Raw genomic sequence first — 18,503 nt, forward strand, 5'->3', positions numbered from 1 at the left:
AGGTGGACGACTACCTAAAACAGATTCCTTGCTAGAAAAACCTGTCCTAGGTTAAAAATAAAAACTCATGATTTAAGATCCTTGAAAATATTTTACACTCTATGACAAGCACACAGGTTAAATGCCCTCATGTTTCCACCAAAACAAATTCAACCACTGAACCAAAGGATTAATAGAGTTGTCTTGAACAGAGATCATAAGTAGCTGAGGAACAAAAAAAAATAACTGTCCTCCCAAACACTCAAAAATTATCCTCCCGGGGCCGCCCTGAGGCTGAGTGGTTAAGTTCGCGCACTCTGCTTCGGTGGCCCAGGGTTTCACTGCTTCAAATCCTGGGTGCTGACATGGCACTGCTCATCAAGCCATGCTGAGGCTGCATCCCACATGCCACATCTAGAAGGACACACATCCAAAAAGACACAACTATGTACGGGGGGGGATTTGGGAGAAAAAGGAAAAATAAAATCTTTAAAAAAAAATTATTCTCCCTTACTAAACATCTGAAAGTATGATCTGAATTTCAAATACACGTTAAGATATTTCCAATTTCTAAAAGAATTTTTTTCCATGGGGAAAAACTACCTGTTCGTCATGTGTGTTTGAGGAAGGAATAGAAATGACAGATAAAGAAAATGAAAATATTTAAAGGACCATAGTCCCATTACTGACAGATAGCCACCTGATGTCAATCCTTCCAAACCTTTTCTTGTTTTGGTTTAATGATTGGCAGCTGAGCTAACAACTGTTGCCAATTTTCTTCTTTTTTTTCCCCCTGCTTTTTGCTCCCCAAATCCCCGCCGTATATAGTTGTATATCTTAGTTGTGGGTCCTTCTGGTTGTGGCAAACCTTTTCTATACATTCATGTATACAGTAAGATTAGATTGTAAACGCACCAAAAAACGCAGATCCCGATAATGTTCCACAGATCGTCAGCGGAACGGGCTGAGGATCTAACAACCTCAAAGGCGTCCTTCCAAGGATTCCCAGCGGGATTTCTCGATCTTTCCCAAAATGTTGGGATGTCCTTTAAGCTAAAGCAAAACAAACAAAACCTCCAAGCGAGGAAGGGGTGCCGACCTGTCCTAGGCTGCCTGCAGAGCGGGGAGAGACAGGACGGTCAGAAGATTAAGGACACTCGCCGAAGGAGCGTCCCCGCCCTAAAGGGATCAGCGCCTCAGCCCCACCCCTGACCCCCCCCCCCCACCCCCACCATCACCCCCACCCCCACCCCCACCCCCACCCTCACCACAGGCAGGTCCGCAGATGCTCCCCACGGGAAGGACGGGGCGACTCCGCCGCCGCGATCCGGCGCGGCGCGCCCGGAAGCCAACAGCGGCTCCCGGACTCGAACAGGGAAGCGCAGCGGGCCGTGCCGCCCAGACGCGGAGCGCACCTCCCGCGGTAGGCCAGCGCCGGCGCAGGCGTTTACCTGGCTCATCTTCCCAGGGCTCGGGGCGGGTAGGCGGGGACCGCGCTCGGCGCCGACCTCCCTGCTCCTTCGCCAGCCGGACTCACGGCCGCGGAAGGCTGCTTCCCCCGTTACTACAACAACCAACAAGCAACCGGCCGCTCGGAGCCACTGCGCAGGCGCCCGCCACCCGGCGCCCACAACGCTCGGCTGCGGGCGCGGACGAATGTCGTCACCGCGGCGCAGCGCGGGAGCAGCGCCCAACTCTCAGCAGAAGAGTCCTTTTTGACTCTTTTCCCCCTCCGCCCCTAATGGGTTTGATGCGGGTTGGTGAGCTGAGGAGGCGAAAGAAAGATTTCTTGGAGTCTCAAGGTCTGGCAGTAGTGCTCTTTTATTTAGAGAATAGTGTGGAATAGCGTGGGGACAGGACCCATGGGCAGTCAGTGCTGCTGCGTGGGGACAGGACCCACGGGCAGGATGAGGCGCTGCTGCTGCCACTGCAAACATGGGTGGAGAGGAAGGCTAAATTTAAGGCATAAGTATGTGAGTTATGTTTTTACAAGACAAAGGAAAGACTTTGTAAAAAAGAGTTGTTAAATGGTATCAGTGCCGGTAGGGTCTGGTTATTGGGTGGTCCTATAACTTTTAGATATGAATCAAACCGGATTAAGTAAATGGCAGAAGCCACCGCTTAAATATTATCTTCAGCTAAAGACAAAGGAGGATGTTGGGGGGTGGGGTCAGTTACATGAGGCTACCAGACAGTAAACAACTTAAGTGCTTGCCTTCTCCTGTAAGAGTTTCAAGACAAGGCCATCATGCCTTCCTCCTGGTGCAGAGAGGAAACACCCCCCACAGATGGAGACCTCCTTCACAAATGCAAATGTCTCTCATCAAAGGGCAAGCAAATTCCACTCCTCAAAGCCCACTTCTCATCTGCAGTTTTAAAAGTAACCAGTCTAAAATAATCCTCATCAGGTTATTACTATTTCTAAGAGCGTCTGTGAAACAGATGTAAATTCTGTCAAAGAGGAGAGCCATCCACGCCGCTTTTCTGACCCTGAGTCTCCTGTTGAGGAAGGGTGAGAAATAAGGAGGATGGAGGGATCCTGGCCCCTGCTGTACCCACTTGTGATGTCCAGTAGAGCCTTGTTCTCTCTGGCCTTTCACAAAGTCCACTTTTGTGTTCCACCTTCCCTAAAGGAGTCAGTCATCCGTTCACCCATCCTCCTCTAGAGCTCTTTGTTGTTTACTTTTTGGTGCTTCTTACTGTCTTCAGTCATTGCTGGCTTTAATATCTTTTTCAGCTGGGTAGTGTAGCAGCCTCCTAAGACTGCCAGAGAGGCAAAGGAAGCCTGATGGTGTTATCACCACTTGAGGCCAAAGAAGTGAATCCAAAACAGACAAACTGTGAGCCAAAACACCATCAAGATGAGAAGAATTCCAATATTAGAGTCTTTATATACATGGGTTTTATGTAAATCAAGCTGATTGAAATCAATGCTCAGCAAGGCTTGATGTAAGTTTTTTGTTTTAGGCAAAAAGTATGTAACCTAATTGTATTTCCCATACAACTTGAAGACAGACGTGGACATGGTATGCTTGTCTTCCTCAAGAATGGAAACTTCATCAAGATCTTCTCAGACAGTGAGGCAACATTGCAATGTAGAGTCCAAGAGACCAGATAGCTCAGCTCTGCCATATATTAGCTGTGTAACCTCAAGCAAATCACTCAAACTCTGTGCCAACACTCATCTGTAAAAACCAAATACAAATAGTGCCTACCTACCTTGTTCAAGGATTAAATGAGATGATATGTGTTAGGTGCTTGCACTGCATGGCACACACAAACGCCTAGTAACTATTAACTATTATCATTTCTCTTGCAACACAAGATTGCTGTTTCCATCACCATATAATTCTTTTCTTGCTGAGGAAGTTTCACCCTTAGCTAAGAGCTGTTGTCAATCTTCCAGGTTTTGGGTGTGTGAGCCGCCACCACAGCATGGCTACTGAGACATGAGTCGGTCCATGCCTGGGAACAGAACCGGGGTCGCCAAAGTGGAGCACACTGAACTTATCCACTAGGTCACCAGGGCTGGCCCATCCATATAATTTTCTTACTAGCTCTCAAGTCACAGCAGTTTATTTATAACTTTTAGATTGTTATTCTGGTTTATGGAGCGTGGTGTGCCTGAGAACCAGAGTAGAGAATAGCTGAGGATGTAAATATTGTCCTTACACCATAGGTTCCGCTCAAATGTATAAGGCTTCTATGTGCTGGAAGGATCTGTCATCAGTAGCCAGGCAGGTCGTAGATTGAGTCACTACTGAGCCACTTGCATTACGAAGGAAAGGCATGAAAAACTGGGCTACAAGTAAAGATATAAGAGGACTGACTCCAGCCAACAGAAATGAATTCTGATTTAGCTAATCTTTTGGAGAAATTCTTAGACAAAAATAAGTACTGTGCCACTTAGTGCAAAGTTCACTGTGGGTTCACTAGCATTAGCGTGACTCATTATTGAGACCAGTTTCTGCAGTCTTCCAAGGCAGTCCATTGGGTTACTTTGTAGTAATATGTGTACACTGGCCTTCTTTTCCCGTTCTTCTCTCCAGTTTTTCTGCTGAGTTTGTCATTTCCACCCGCTGCCTTATTTAGCCTTGTAGACTCTAGGTAAAGGTCAGCACACTTTGGTTTAAGGTAAATATTCAAATGCAGTGTGCTAACCCTGTGAAGTAAGAGAAGTGTGTCAAGATCCCTGGGGATGGATGAGCCCAGGGGACCCGGAGAGGAATTTATCAAGTGATGGACCAAGTAAGCTGAGTAGAACCCTCGTCGGGGGGCCCAGGTTAATGACGAAGGTGAGACAGCTCATGGTTAAGGTAGATTAACCGTCTGTCATCTCATGTCCTTTGCCTTCGTTTCCAAGGCAGAAAGCCCTCTTTGAGCGGAGCCATGAGCCGCTTCCTGAACGTGTTACGGAGCTGGCTGGTCATGGTGGCCATCACAGCCGCGGGGAACACGCTGCAGAGCTTCCGAGACCACGCCTTCCTCCACGAGAAGCTCTACACCGGCCAGCCAGGCCTCGGTGAGAAGTCCAAGAACTGCCGCCTTTGTGGGGTGGCCTGAATCGTGGTTCCCAGGCCCAGCTGGACATCAGAATAACCTAGAAAACTTAGAAACAAACAAGGCACAGGTGCCCATTTCCCTCTCCAAACCCATTTCCTGAACCTTTCACCCCCTGGGTGGGACCCTGGGTTCCAATTTTTTTCCTTTTATTTTTTTAAAAGATTTTATTTTTTTCCTTTTTCTCTCGAAAGCCCTGTGGTACATAGTTGTATATTCTTAGTTTTGGGTCCTTCTAGTTGTGGCACGTGGGATGCCGCCTCAGCATGGCTTGATGAGTTGGTGCCATGTCTGTGCCCAAGATTCAAACTGGCGAAACCCTGGGCAACCACAGCGGAGTGCATAAATTTAACTACTCAGCCATGGGGGCAGCCCCGCTGGGTTCTGTTTTTTAAAAACTTCCCAGGTGATTCTGATGCTGCCTAATCCAGCCTTTGGCAGCCTCTGGAATGGACTGTGGAGAGCACTTGGCCCCTTTTCCCCAAGCTTCTCTGAATCCCTTTTCATTCATTTCACACTGCCCTGGGCAGTTAGTCTGTACAGAAGGCAGTACGCGGACAAGTGGGGAAACAGAGGTACTCGGCGACTGTGCGAGGCCCCACTGGAAAGCCATGAGGAAGCTCTGCACGTTAGCCAGCTCTCTTCAGAACCAGGTCATGGACACGGGGTTATAGTCCACGTTGCAGACGGAGAGTTGCTAACCCAAGGCCTTCCCAAACCGTGACCTAGTCCTGAGGAGGAATCCAAATCCTCCAGGGGGCCTCCCAGAACGACGCTCCAGAAGGCCCACGGTGGCCTTTCCCAGCCTCCTGGGCCTCTCTGCTGAGGGTGTCTTCACGGTTCAGCTCTGCTCCCCTGCGTGGCTGCGGGGGGTTGTTTGAGCTGCAGCACCATCCACACGGCTCACAAGTCCCTGTCACATTTATAGCTGACCCACATTCAGGCTCTGACCTAGCTCACCTTCTGTGTATAAAATGAAACTAAGCAGGCTACGGCTCATTTTGAACAAAGCTCACAGACAATAGGAATAAAGAACCTGGAAACCTGGGCAAGACAATTCTACTTTTTCACCCTCAAATGCTGCCCTCAGGTGGTCCAGGACCCCATATGGATTCACAGAATTTTAAGGGTTATCTGCTCTAGCCCTTTGAAGTCAGGTTGACACAGAATAGCCCAGGGGTCATGTGACTTCCTGAAGGGCTTGGACCTGAGCCAAACAACTCTGTGTGTGTGTCTCTGTCAGTCTGTCTCCAGCCCAGAAGTAGAGCCTGCCTACTCCCTCATGACCTGGAGGCCAGCAGGGTACTCTACTGGTCACAGCCAGGCTCTGGAGCTTGGCGTAGAAATTTCACATGATGCCTCATCTGGTTAGAGTTGGCAAAATATTCCACTGTTATATCTCACTAAGTAGAGGAATTTCCTCAGTCTTTTCATCAGAAAAACCATCAAATTGGCTTATAAAGAATGTACCCCTCCAGGGCTAACAGCTAGATGTTTGGTTGGCATATGGAATTCTTTCTCACCTTACTACCATCTAAGAGTTCAGGGTTGGGAAACTGGTGTCACTGTCTAGTTTTCCAATGGCTGGAAAATCCTTAAAGCCCAAGAAAACATTAATAGACCTTTCAGTTTTCAGTCTTGTCCCCTGGAATTTCCCTTGCTTGACATCCCAGCACAGGAAGTACCTTGCTTTCACTGTGTTGGCATTGCCAACCCCTGGATGATGGAGATCAGCAGCTGTATGTTACAATCACCCAGGGAGGGAGATTTCAGAAAATACTTATGCCCTGGGCCCACCTCCAGAGTATGAGTTAACTGGGCTGGTACCCAGGTCTTGGTAATTTAAGCAACTTTCTTCAGTTGATTCTAATAAATGCCCAGGATCGAGGACCACTGTTACAGTGGAAGATGATCCGTACTTCAGGACAACATATCTGATCAGCAGTGTCAGAACCAAGCCACCAAGAGCTGTGTGCCCTCAGAAAATGCCAGAGAAGCAGTGCTTTGTTCCACTACCACGTGCACAGGAAACCAGCCTGGTTTGGGCTCTGCTCAGATAACATAGATCTGGATTCAGGGGAAGACCCAGGGACTGAGGTCTCTCAAGGACCAGATGTGGGCATCTAGATAGATCCCAGTATTTCTGAGTTCTCTCCTACCTCAGCCTTGAGAAGTCTACTGACCCCCTAGGCCTCCTCTGTTGACAGATACTCTGCAGCATTGCTCCAAACCTGTCCTCATCCAGACTCGCTGGGTGTTGTCAACACCAGAGGGGCTTCCAGGGCAGAGGCAGAAAGTGCTACATCCAGGAGTTACTGCCTACGTGGGCAGATTCACAACTGAACAGTCAGCACCGGTTCTTGTTTTCTTCCTAAGGAAGGAATGGATGCTTGAGAAGGCAGAGGCAGAAAATACAGTGAGCAGCAGAGAAGACACAGCTGCATGACCCTGAAAGGTGGGCACTGCCCTCCAAGGACAGCCCACTGGAGTGGCAGGTGCCCCAGACACAACCCTGGGAGCTCCCACGGGCTGGGTGCTCCAATACAGCGTGGAGACATGAGAGCCCATTCACTGTCTCAGCAAGTGGCTATTGAACACTTGCTCCATGCCAGACACATGGGAAAGAGAAATGGACAACCCAGGCAATGTCCCTGACCCCGTAGCCCTTACATTGTGGACAAGGAAACGTGAGCAACGAGTCAACAGGTGACAGCACAACTTCTGACAGTGATAAGAACTCTAGAAAACAAGGAATTCTGATCAAGAAGGGGAGGGGGTATAACTTAGATCATCAGGAAAGGCCTCCCTAAGGAGGTCGGGTTTGTGTTGCGACTTGAATGCCCAGACCTCAGGTGTCTTCAGATATGAGATAGGCATTTAGGGCAGAGGGAGCAGCATCTGGAGGGTAGGAACGGTCTGTTCAAGGAGTAAGATTGGTGTAACTACAGTATGGCGAAGTTAGTAGTAGAAGGTAGGAGATGGGTCAGAAAGAGAGGCAGGAGACTTGTAAGGGATCATAGGAAGCTTGAAGTTGGAACTTGAATGTATTGGGAACTCTCCATCAGTCAAGACTCTTTAGGTGAAAGGAACAAACTCTACCTTAAACCAGCTTAAACAATAAAGATAACATTGGCTCACAAAACTGAAAAGAGGATATAGGCTTCAGGGATGGTTTGATCAGGACTCAGCTCCATTTCTCTGCATTTCTTTCAGCTCTGCCCTCCTGTGTTGGCTTCTTCCTCAGGCTGGCTTCCTTTATGGTGCCAAAAGTGGTGCAGCAATTCCAGGCTCACATCCCCACAATGTCACATCTAGAAAAGTAGCTCAGTGATAAGGACTATCTTTCCCTTACTCACCAGGTATGGTACGGAGTAAGAAAGAAAAAGAGGCAGTAAGAAAAACAATGATCTTACAGAGTTAACCTCTGAGTGGAGACCTGATGGAGCCCACCTAAGAAAGAGTGAATGAAAGCCTACGATGGTTTGGATCCTCCAGGCATGCATCATAGAACTGTGATTCCAGATAAATAAAGACAAGGACCTAGAGTATCTAGCAGACACTGGCTATTAGATTTCTCTTACAGCCCAGGCTTGGCTCCTTTCCCAGATGATTTTAAGGAGAATCGTACTGTTGTCTCTCTCCAGCTAAGAACTGCTAACAGAGCTGGTGCCAGAACACCCCAGGCACAGAGCACCTCTCTAGGGAAGAAATGTACAGAAAACCGACGGCAGCAGCATATCCAAGTAACAGCCATAAGGTGAACGCGACTGGGAGGGAGAGTGGCAGTAAGTAGGACAGTTCAGGAGAAAAACAGTGACGGAGCTGCATGCAGTGAGATTGTGGACTCTGGCCAGAGCAGACTGGTGCCAGGCTGGGGTGACTGTAGAACAAACACCTTGGCCACCCTCTGAAGCAGAGGCACAAACGACAGTGGGCCCTCTCGGCAGCCACGCTCGGGGAACTGTCTTGATGTGTGCACAGCATGGAACAGCGTCAGGGTCACGTGCTGGGCGCTGAGGCGCAGCACCCCCTGGAGGTGGACAGTAACCTTTACAGCCTGTGTGTAAAAGATAACCCAGGTTTCCAGGATGGTAACATGGATGTAAACAGGGCCACTTCTGTGGAAGGCCAAGGAGCTGCCCCTCCAGCCCTGAGCCCTCACCCCTGCAGCCCTTTCCCATAGCTTTGTCCTCAGAAATGTGCGAGAGTCCTCTGGGGACTGCCAAACGCCATCTCTGCCCCCCCAAACAACAAAGCAGGCCATGTGAAGAATCTTTTATGGCCCTAAAACATCTGGTATTACAAATAGAAAATACAAACTGTTTTTAAAATAAAGTAATGGATTCAGTAAACATTTGGTTACCACACTTTAAGGGCTGAAGTGGAAAGACCTTTCTCCTTATCGCAAAGTAAGGTCCACCTTCTCTCCAGCTCCCTTCCACTCCTAACTCACTCCTCCCACCAGAAGTGAACTTTTATTACGACAGAGAGTCTGTACACACACCCCAGACTCCCCTCGGGCAGTGGCCTAAGCAGCCCAGCACTGCAGCCAGCGCAGGCTGCACCGACATGCTGCAGCCAGGGCCGTGGCCACAGCAGATCAGCACGGTGGTCAAGATCACAGCTGCTCAATGCACAGGAGAAATGCAAAATGTCTTACTTTCAGGAAAGGCAACCCAAGCTCATGAGTAGAGCCAGACAGCAGGCTAGGCAAAAGAGGAGGTCAGCTTGAGATGGTTCAAAGGGAATCCCTTTAAATTGAGAACATCTGATAAAGAGTGTTGCTCGAGGGGGTGGGTCCAGATACTGTCCCCACGAGAGGTGGGATACGCTTAATTCAGGCAGAGAATTCCCACATCAATGGCCTCCTTCCTTCTGCCCTTTTTTCTCATCTCAGAAGCAGTGTTGCGTTTTCAGGCTGGAATGAATCAAGATTACTTTTCAGCAAGGTTACAGGAAGTCGGCTGGGATTTCCCTCCCTCCAGAGAAAACAAGCACTTAGGCCAATGACCGAGTTTCTCAAGCCAACGTCCAGATGAAGGCGTCAGAGGTGACTGACACACACAGAAGTGCCTGGGCAAGGACTTCTCTTTAGAAAGAACCTTCCCGTCCCCAAATCAAGTACCAGAGTTCCCAAATCTGGGCCTTCACAGATGCTCAGAAGGTGCCCAGCAGCCTCGCACACCTGGGCGGTAAACTTGGCCAAACCGCTTTCTCCTTCATGGTCACAACAAAGCTTTTCTCAAGTTTATTGATGTTGGTTTGTTGGCTCTCAGGAAAGAGGGTTTGGAGACAGACCCCAAGGTCAGGCCCAGAGAATCGAGGCCCAGAGGGCCGATGGGTTTGCTCTGATGAAGGTGGTTCTGATGGCGCTGTCTCTCCCAGAGAACTCAGCAGTCAGTGAGGCCCCACGGACGACCCTCATCCAGAGAGCGGCCGCTCCCGAGAACTGGGCTTCGAAGGGTCTTAAGACACTAGAACAAGTTAACATCCTGAATGAGCTCTCATCCTGTGATCGTTTTGAAGGCCTTCTCCATAAGGGAGGAGAGGAAGAGGGAAGGCAAACCCCAGGCCAGGGCCGGCCCCCAGGTCCTGCACCAGCCTCTCCCGACACCAGCTCCCCTGACCCAAAGGGGGAGGGGCGGGGTCGAACCTGGACTTGGTGAAGGGTGCCATTTTCCCCGACTAGACCACACGAGCTCTTGCATGGGCTCCAGGAGGCACAGGCCCTGCCATCCAGGCCACAAGCATTCCAGCCGCTTCCCTCCAAAAGCTGCTCCAGTGAAGACGTCTGTGCTGGCAGTGAGCTGTGCTGACAGAAGTGGGGGGTGTTCGTGTTCCCTGAGTCGCCGCCACCTTCCTCTCTCAGAAATGCTCCTCAGAGAGGGCTGAGGGGGCTTTGCTGATATGGCTCTCCTCCTCCTCTTCCTCCTCTTGGAGCTTCTACAAGGCAAAACAAGCAGGCAGCCCTTTGGGTAAAGAGACACAGGACTCCACCCCACCTGGAGCAATGCCTGTCAGTGACGCTGTATCAGTGGGAAACACAAGAGTCAGAGGCCACTCCACATCCCCAACAATGAGTAAAGGGAACGAGAAAACAGCCTCCAGCCCCTGCCACAAGTGTGCTTCACACACATACACACGCACACCCCATTGCAACATCATCAAAGGAAAACCAAAAAAGGCCAGCTTTCTGTGATGCCACCTCTGCCCACCATCCCACTCCAAGCGCCACTGTGCACGCTCTCTCCCTCCCCATGCTGACAGCCTGCAACTCACCGGGACTGAGCCTCAAGTAGCTGGCCGAAGTACCCGATCCATGACTCCCTCAGAATTCCAGGCTAGGCCATCTGGAGGCAGCCCCCAGGATGAGGAACACTGTTATAACGTGCATGGAATAGATGCAACAGAGACTTTAGAAAGGCAGGATGCCGGCCGCATATATAAACTCAGTGGATGGAAACAGGTGTCTATACTTTGTGCACAGAGGGAAGGACCTGTGTAGTTGGCTCTGGCTTTCTCAGGGAGGAGGGCACAGAACTAGGAGAGTCTTCTGGGTCACACTTGTTAGGTGGGCTTGGAATTAAATTTGGTCTGGAAGTCATCCCGTGGGGCCCCTGGGTGCACAACACCACCTTGGGCACTTGTCTGCTGGTTTAAGGAGCACTTTGCTTCTTAGCTCAAGGGTTTGTCTAGTTCGCTCGAAGGCCTTGGGCCCAGGCACAGCACTGCACGGTCAACGGCACTCGGCTGGGGCAGCGTGTGCAGGGCCACACTGCAGTGCAGGGCCGATGTGACACGTGGTGCTTCTGCCCCAGGGAGTGTCGCCAGGCCAGTCCATGGCAGTGGCAACAGCTGGGCAATCCAGCCTTCGCCTTCTCAGTCTTGGTAACCTGCCACCAGGTCTGCCTCGGCCATGAGAAGCCTTCGTTAGGCAACTAGCAGCCTACTTAAGTGGATCAGGCAGGCTCTCTCTGGCACACACGCGCACACACGCCTGCCTCCACCAGAGCCAGCGGCTTGAAATCACAACCAGAAGCCCAGGTTAGTGGGGTCAGAAGCACAGCCCCTGCCACTGTGGCTGAGAACTACCGACTGGAGGAAAAATGGAAACCGAAGATTTTCATAGTCGAGGTCAGTTGTTACACCCCTCCCAGAAGTTCTGCCTCTTTTTACCAAAACTATACACCTCACTGATTACAAAGAGCAGCTCTGTCCAGATCTGCTGTGGGCTGTGTCTTCCCCTGGCTCTGATAATGAATTCGTGTGCTGGGGCGCAGGTCTCGCTTACACTCACCACCACGGGGTGTGTAATGATGGGCTCCAGAGGAGGGGTGCTCTGTGACAGCCCTGGCTTCCCTGGGTGTCAGCCCAGCAGGACTCTGATCTCCCCCTAACACTAAGCTGGCCCAGATGCAAGTGAGGGACAGAGACGCATAGTGAGTTATCGAGGGACACCAGCACCAGACTGAAGTCTCCTCCTCCTACTCAGTGCTCTTTCCAGTACTCCACACAGAAGGTGACTGAGCCAACACCTCCAACCTTGATTAACCACGCGGGCCACGTGCACAAGGATCTGGCTGCAAGAATAGTGAAATATTGGAACAACCTGAACATTCAACAAGACGAAATGGAAATACATATATGTGGATATGAGGCTGTAAAATGTCATGGTGTGCAAAGGTTGTAAGCTATATTAAGTAAACAAGCAGGGCAGAAAACCACATGTGCACAAGCATACGCATAGAAACGTTACTAGGTTATCTCTGGGTGCAAGGATTGTAGGTGACCTTTACATTCTTGTCTGACTATATCTGCCAACGTAAACACAGATTATAAAGTAAACATAGCAGAATCCCACATCACTTGACACAATATGTCACATTCCACATTGAAACCTTTTCACGAGAAATCCATCCTGGTTTAGTACAGGCACCTTTTCCCAGGCTCACTATATAGCCACCAAAGTGTCCCAGATCATAAGGTTTCCTTGTCCACGGCACAGGGAAAGCCGTCTCCACAGTGCTAATGCTGGGCCCCTCCCCATCTAGAGAATAGCATTTCTGCTCCAAGGCTTTCCCTGTCTCCCCACTGAGTTTCCTGCCCAAGGCTGCTCCTCCCACAGGCTACCTCCTGCTGCCTGCCAGCTCTGGAGCGTGAGATCAGAAGACAGATAGTAGAGAACTAAGGTCATCATCTGTCTGCCAACATGTATCCTTAAAACGCTAAACGTACCTCTGTCAGATCCATTTTTTCCCTGAGAAAATTGACGAAGACTTTTGAAAATGATAAACACTCAGTGCTGGCACTCATTCACCGCTACAGCAACGTGAATGGGTAGTGCCAATGGTAGCTTTCTAGAGGACAGATTAGCAATACATTTCAAAGTCCTAAAAATGTGCTTGACCACTGATCCATTTCTCAAGGAAATACTGTGCTTAAGAACATGCACAAGGATTCCGCTTCCAGGACATTAATCACAATATTATTTATAACAGCAATTGGAAACAATCTAATGTCTACAGACAAGAAAACTGTTAGGCAAATCATGGTTTATCCATGCGCAGTCATTAGAAGTATGTTGTGAAGACTAATGATCCGATAAAGTGTTCACAACACGTGAAAAAGAAGATATAGGAAGATTCTATTTTTGTTTAAAAAACATAGATACACAACCATATATCCAACTATATGTATATATATTATACGTGGATATAGACACGTACAGTAAATGCAAAAAAACAGCATCTCATCTCCAGATGATGCTATTACAGGGTGATTTTTAAATTTTGTACACTTTTCTGTATCTTTTAGTTTTTCTACAAAGAATGTGTATTATCTCTGTAATAGTTTTGGGCGTTTTGTTTGTTTTGTAAGAAATATCTCACTTTTACTCCTTCTCAGATTTGATATTCCTTTCATCCTGGCTCAGATTTGATACCTAACATTTTGGTTGAAACAGTTCCCAGCAAATTTGAGCAGATGGGAAACACTTCTCTGTTCTAGATCATGCTCCTGGTCCTCTCCCCTTCCACCACCATCAGCTCCTGCTTCCTGAACTGTCCTTTTAAAGCCCTACTGGCAATCCATTGGCTCCAGTCCCTCCATCCCCATCCCACTGCCTAAGCAGCTGTCATCTGCCACCAGAGCCACTGCCTTGGGGCCACCACCACCCTGACAGAATGGTCAAGCCTGGCTGCCACCTCTCCTCTCCAGCCACAGACCCCAGGCTGAAAGCAGTGGAGCCAAGGCCTCAGGGCTTATCTCAGGATGAGGGGTGGATGCTACTCAGCAGACTGTGACAATAGTGATGTCCTCTGGGGACCAGAGCAGGGAGGCCAGGAGAAGGGCAGGAAGTGGGAAAAGAGCCTGGAAAAGACCAGCAGAAAAGCAGTGCTGAAACACCCACTGAGCAAACTCTGGGCGCCATGTTTGTGAGAGTTGAGATGGTCTCACAGCCACCATAAAACCAGTCCATTCTGGGAGCTCCACCGGCCCCCACCGATGCAGCCACATCCTCAGCAAAGCCAAGAACTCAGAACTCTGCCCAGCAAGCTCCCACATACTCACATTCTTAGGATTTTTCCCGTTTACTTTCTGCCTCCGGAGATCTGCCTTAATGAATGCTGAGGTCAAGGGGTCGAGAAGGAAGAGCAACAGAGAAACACAGTTATCAAGCCAACCAATGGTCAGCTCCATCCAAGAGGGAGCCCTCATTTTCCCTATGGTCACAGGTACCCCAGACCTGCTTCAGATATCCCAGGGAGCTGGGGGTCCCATCAGCCAACTTGATAAAGCCTGCTGTCCTGGACAGGCAGAAGCCAATGATGACACTGACCTTTGTTTATAAATCACATATTTGCCAAAGACTTGGCACACATAGCTATAATCCTCACAACAATCTCCATTTTACAAACGAAGAAAGTGAGGCTCCCACAAGTTGGTTTGCTTGACCAAGCTCAAACAGCTATGGAGATCAGAATCACAGTCCAGAATTCAAATGAGGGTCTTTTGGCACCAAAGCCCATACTCATTACATCAATGCATGCTACCGCCTCCCAAAAAGATTCCCTAAGAAGCCCCCCGACCCCCCTACATGTGTACCCCCAATCTGTGTGATCAGTCAAGACACTGGGGAACCAAATTGCCAACAGCGTAAGCCCATGGGCAGCCTGAGTGCCATCTTGTCCTGAGGCCCTGACTCACCAGTGAGGACTACTCCAAGGGTGAGGAACACACACAGAAAGATGTTTGCAGGCATGGCCCCATACTTCCCGATAATCTGGTCCTGGGAGATGGTGAACATGATCCCGAATACCTGGAAAGGCACAAAAAAGAGTCGAAATAAGGGCCCAGCCAACTAGCCCATGGAGGAACTCAGCTCCCACAATGCAATGCCTGCACCAGCCAAGCCAGGCAGGAAACCAAGAGTCACTGCTTTGGGGCCACCACCAAATAAGAGCCTTACCTGTGGGCAAACGTTGAGGAGGCCGGCCGACACGGCTTCTGGTTCTGGGTATGTCAGCTCCACAGCAAACTCAAATCCCAGAGGGAGATAGCCAGTCATAAAGATGCTGAAAGCCAGATCACAGAAACAAGGTGATGGAGAATGTCCAGGCAAAGCAGGATGGGCAGCCTGCCTCCTCCCTTAGAACTCCTTTTCCTGTTTGTTTCTTCCCATCAAGACATGCCTTGAACAGATCAGGCCATCCCCCAGGTGGCCATACCAAGTAAGAGAGACCCCTGCAGTCCAGGAGGAAGTTCATATGGAGGGTTTGTGGTGAGGGGGCCTCTAGGGGTCCCCTGCTTCTTCTCTGTCCAGCCATCAATTACAGACAGAGTCAGCATTTACAGAAGGGCTGGGGATGCCTGGAGTGTTCAGTCCTCAGCTAAGAAATTCTGTGTCCTGGGTACACAGGCCCGATGCTGGGAATGGGAAGTTCCTGGATATTGAACAGCTTCTCCATGACCCTCTGCGACCTGGAAGGAGGAACTCAGAGTCCTCCTTATTTCCCTCCACAGAGCTGCCGGCTGAGAAGGACTCAGTGTCTGTCTGTCTCTCTCTCTCTGAATCTCTCTCACACACACACACACGTACTCATGAACTGCCTACACAAAGATGATTGGGAGGTAAAGCTGAGCAGGCCCCTCTTCAGGCAGGCCACTCATCTTCATTTACAGATGAGGAAACGGAGGCCCTGAGTGGTTAAGTGATGGGCCTGTGCTCTAATAGATAGTTAGCAGCAGAGATGAGACCAGGACCCAGACTTTCTGACTCTCAGCTCTGTGTACTTTCTGTGACTCCATGTTGTCCCAGGCAGAGCTGAAAAAGCCTCTGAATATGTCCTAGCCTCCCAGAGGTCTGTGAAGGACACACTCCATGCCACAGCAGGGATGGGCCTGGGAGCCCGAGGTGGCCTTTTGAAGTGCTGCAAGTAAACAAGACTTTTGGGCACCATATCTCCATCCCCAGAGGTGAGTGAGAAGGCAGCAAAGGGATCAATATTGCTTCCTAGGATGTCACCAGCTTGAGGAGCCATGGGATGGTGTTTTCTAGTTAAACAGCTTAGAGGTGAAACTTACCCCATTGTGCCAGTGGTGATGAACACTACCCACAGATGTGCCAGGTTCAAGGTAAACGTGTACACCACCATGCCCACCAGAGTCATGATATAGACCACCAGGGTTGTCTCCCTACAAGTGGAGGCAAAGAGGTTGAGTCATACACTTCTGACTTTAACAGGATCATTCATTCATTCATTCTACAAGTATCTGTTGAGCACCTGCTGTGTGTCAAGCCGTCTGCTGTGTGCTGGGACATCTGCTCTCATAGAACTTTCTGTCCAAGAGGTCGATGGACACTAAACCAACGATCACACAAATAATTCCTGAAGTACACTGTGGTCAGTGCTACAAAGGGTGAGACCAGGAAGCATGAAGCCGTCTGCTGCATGTGTGTCCTCCTGCAGAACCCTCTCAACGACATCTAGCAGGACCTTGACTCGTCCTTCTACCCACAAGCAGTAAGGGTACAGCCCTTCCTTGTCTCGTCCTGCACCAAAAAAACAAACAGGACCAACACGAGCTCTGGTCAGGTGGCAGTGGAGCACAAAACTACCCCAGAAGCCATCTGATTCTGCTCGTCTGCTGTCCCCACGACCCCATGACAATGCTGGGCAGTGTCATTAGGTTCTCTCTGTCTTCTCTAAGTTCTTCCTGTTGCCACGTGCACAGGAGCAGCACAGCTTTTCCTGCTGAGTCGGAACCACTCCGCTCCAGACAGCGGGACGGAGAGAGAACATTCTCCAGCCCTGAACTAGTGCTTGACTCCAAAGCCAAAGCGAGAAGGCTCTGCCCACTCCCTGTGACATCTCCCTGTGTCTGTCCCCTGGGAAGGGCCATCAGCAAAGTGCTGGTTTCGGTTTCGGTGTCACCCTGATTGTGCCCTCCACATGCGTCTCCTCCCGTGCTGTGCGCTCAGGACTCTGCTGGGCCCTGACTCTGCCGTGGGACCTGCGTTCCTCTCCCTGCCCCACTCACTGCAGGGCCCGGCTCTGCACAGCCGTCCGCCCTCCCGCCTCGCACATCAGGACTCCGACACGGAAAGCTGACTGCCTTCACTGGTCTCCCCTGGAGTCAGAAACACGGCGGGGGCGCCACCAATACGGGCTGAGGCTATGTCCTACTGATACCGCATTTATCGGGCTCCAGGAATTCTGCAAAGCACTTCACAGGCATTTATTATTTCACTCAACCCTCAGAAACGCTGGGCAAGAAATGCATGACTATCCCTACTTTTACAAATGAGGAAACTGAGGCTCAGCCAGTTAAGTTGTTTGTCCAAAGACACCTGTTGAGTAAATTGAGGGTGGGATTGGAACACTGCACTCCTTCTACCACGGCACCCAGGAATACTAATACACTGTGTGGTGGCATCTTTGGAAAAGCTTAAGGCCAGAGCCTCTGAAGGAGGCCCCTCCCACCCCGTGCTCAGAGCTGCTGAGGGTAGAGGAGCTTCCCCATCCCCCACCCTGCAGAATGCACCTTCATGGACACCAGGCTCTCTCGCTGACCCCACAAGCTCATCTTTGCATGTTTGTTTAGTCATAGATTCAACTCAAAGCACCACCCATCTAGAAAAACTATGGGTAGTGCCAGCCTGAGATCAAGGGACCTGACACCCAATTTCCAGCCTCCAAACCAAACAGAACAAATCTGGGAGCCTTAGGGAGGGGGGAACTGTCACCGAAATGACCAGATCACAAAGCTCTCACCTCCTTTCTCTGCCTGCGTAGTACTGCTGCCTGCAGGAGTGGGACATCAGGGGACACCAGGAACTGGTGACACTTAGGTTCTGAGGTGTCCTCCCCAGCCCTTCCATTGTAGTCTCCAGTTCGTCTGAATCACCTGGCTGCCCACATCCCAGCCCAGCTGACATTCCAATCCCTCCCTTCTCCTGCCACAAGGCAAGCCCTGGAAAAAGGGACCCTGCTGTTCCCTGGCTTGGGGGTGGCCAGGCCTCATGGCTCTCATGTCTGGCGGTGAGCAAGCAATTGACAGATGGCAGAGACGAGACGGCAGCCAAGCTCCACCAGCAGTAATTAAGCCAAGCCGGGCTCCTCGTCATGTTCAGCCAGGCGGCCACATCCCCAGGGATGGCCTCAATGGGCCTTTGACTAGGGTGGCCAGATTGAGACCTGGTCTGACCACAGCCTCACAGAAGCGGGTTTGTGTGGAGAGAACAGGTCTGCTACTGTCTGTCGCCTCCAGACACTGGGAACTTTGGAGGCCTTGACAAAGCAGTCCAGAGGACAGCCCTGCCCCAGAGCAGGACAACCCTGGCAGCTACCCTGCCGGCCAGCAACAATTGAGCACCCAGGGCATGCAGAGCACTGGAAAGAAGCAACAAGAAAGAAGGATGTTGGGCCTCTGTTCTCCAGAGCCTTTTCTCCAAGGCTGACTAC

General features: G+C 50.3%; 1 protein-coding gene across 5 annotated transcripts in view; it reads right to left on the bottom strand.

The window, feature by feature from the left end:
* Window positions 1-8,799: 8,799 nt before the first annotated feature.
* Window positions 8,800-18,503, bottom strand: part of LOC103544051 (choline/ethanolamine transporter FLVCR2-like) — a 49,426-nt gene continuing 39,722 nt past the window's right edge. The window contains exons 6-12 of one of the 5 annotated variants that reach the window (XR_011532903.1): window positions 16,123-16,233; window positions 15,008-15,113; window positions 14,746-14,857; window positions 14,110-14,165; window positions 10,819-10,917; window positions 10,193-10,482; window positions 8,800-10,013 (exon numbers count right to left, since the gene is read on the bottom strand). Coding sequence is in view for 3 of the 5 variants with exons in the window: in XM_070593648.1 (XP_070449749.1) it covers window positions 13,828-14,165; window positions 14,746-14,857; window positions 15,008-15,113; window positions 16,123-16,233 (667 nt within the window). In the remaining 2 variants the exon portion in view is untranslated. Of the gene's footprint in view, window positions 10,483-10,818; window positions 10,918-13,682; window positions 14,166-14,745; window positions 14,858-15,007; window positions 15,114-16,122; window positions 16,234-18,503 lie in introns of those variants that run through there. The other 4 variants (XR_011532904.1, XM_070593649.1, XM_070593650.1 and 1 more) reach the window with 4 other exon arrangements.

The sequence above is a fragment of the Equus przewalskii genome, chromosome 25, assembly GCF_037783145.1.
Source record: "Equus przewalskii isolate Varuska chromosome 25, EquPr2, whole genome shotgun sequence".
Taxonomy (NCBI): Eukaryota; Metazoa; Chordata; class Mammalia; order Perissodactyla; family Equidae; genus Equus; species Equus przewalskii.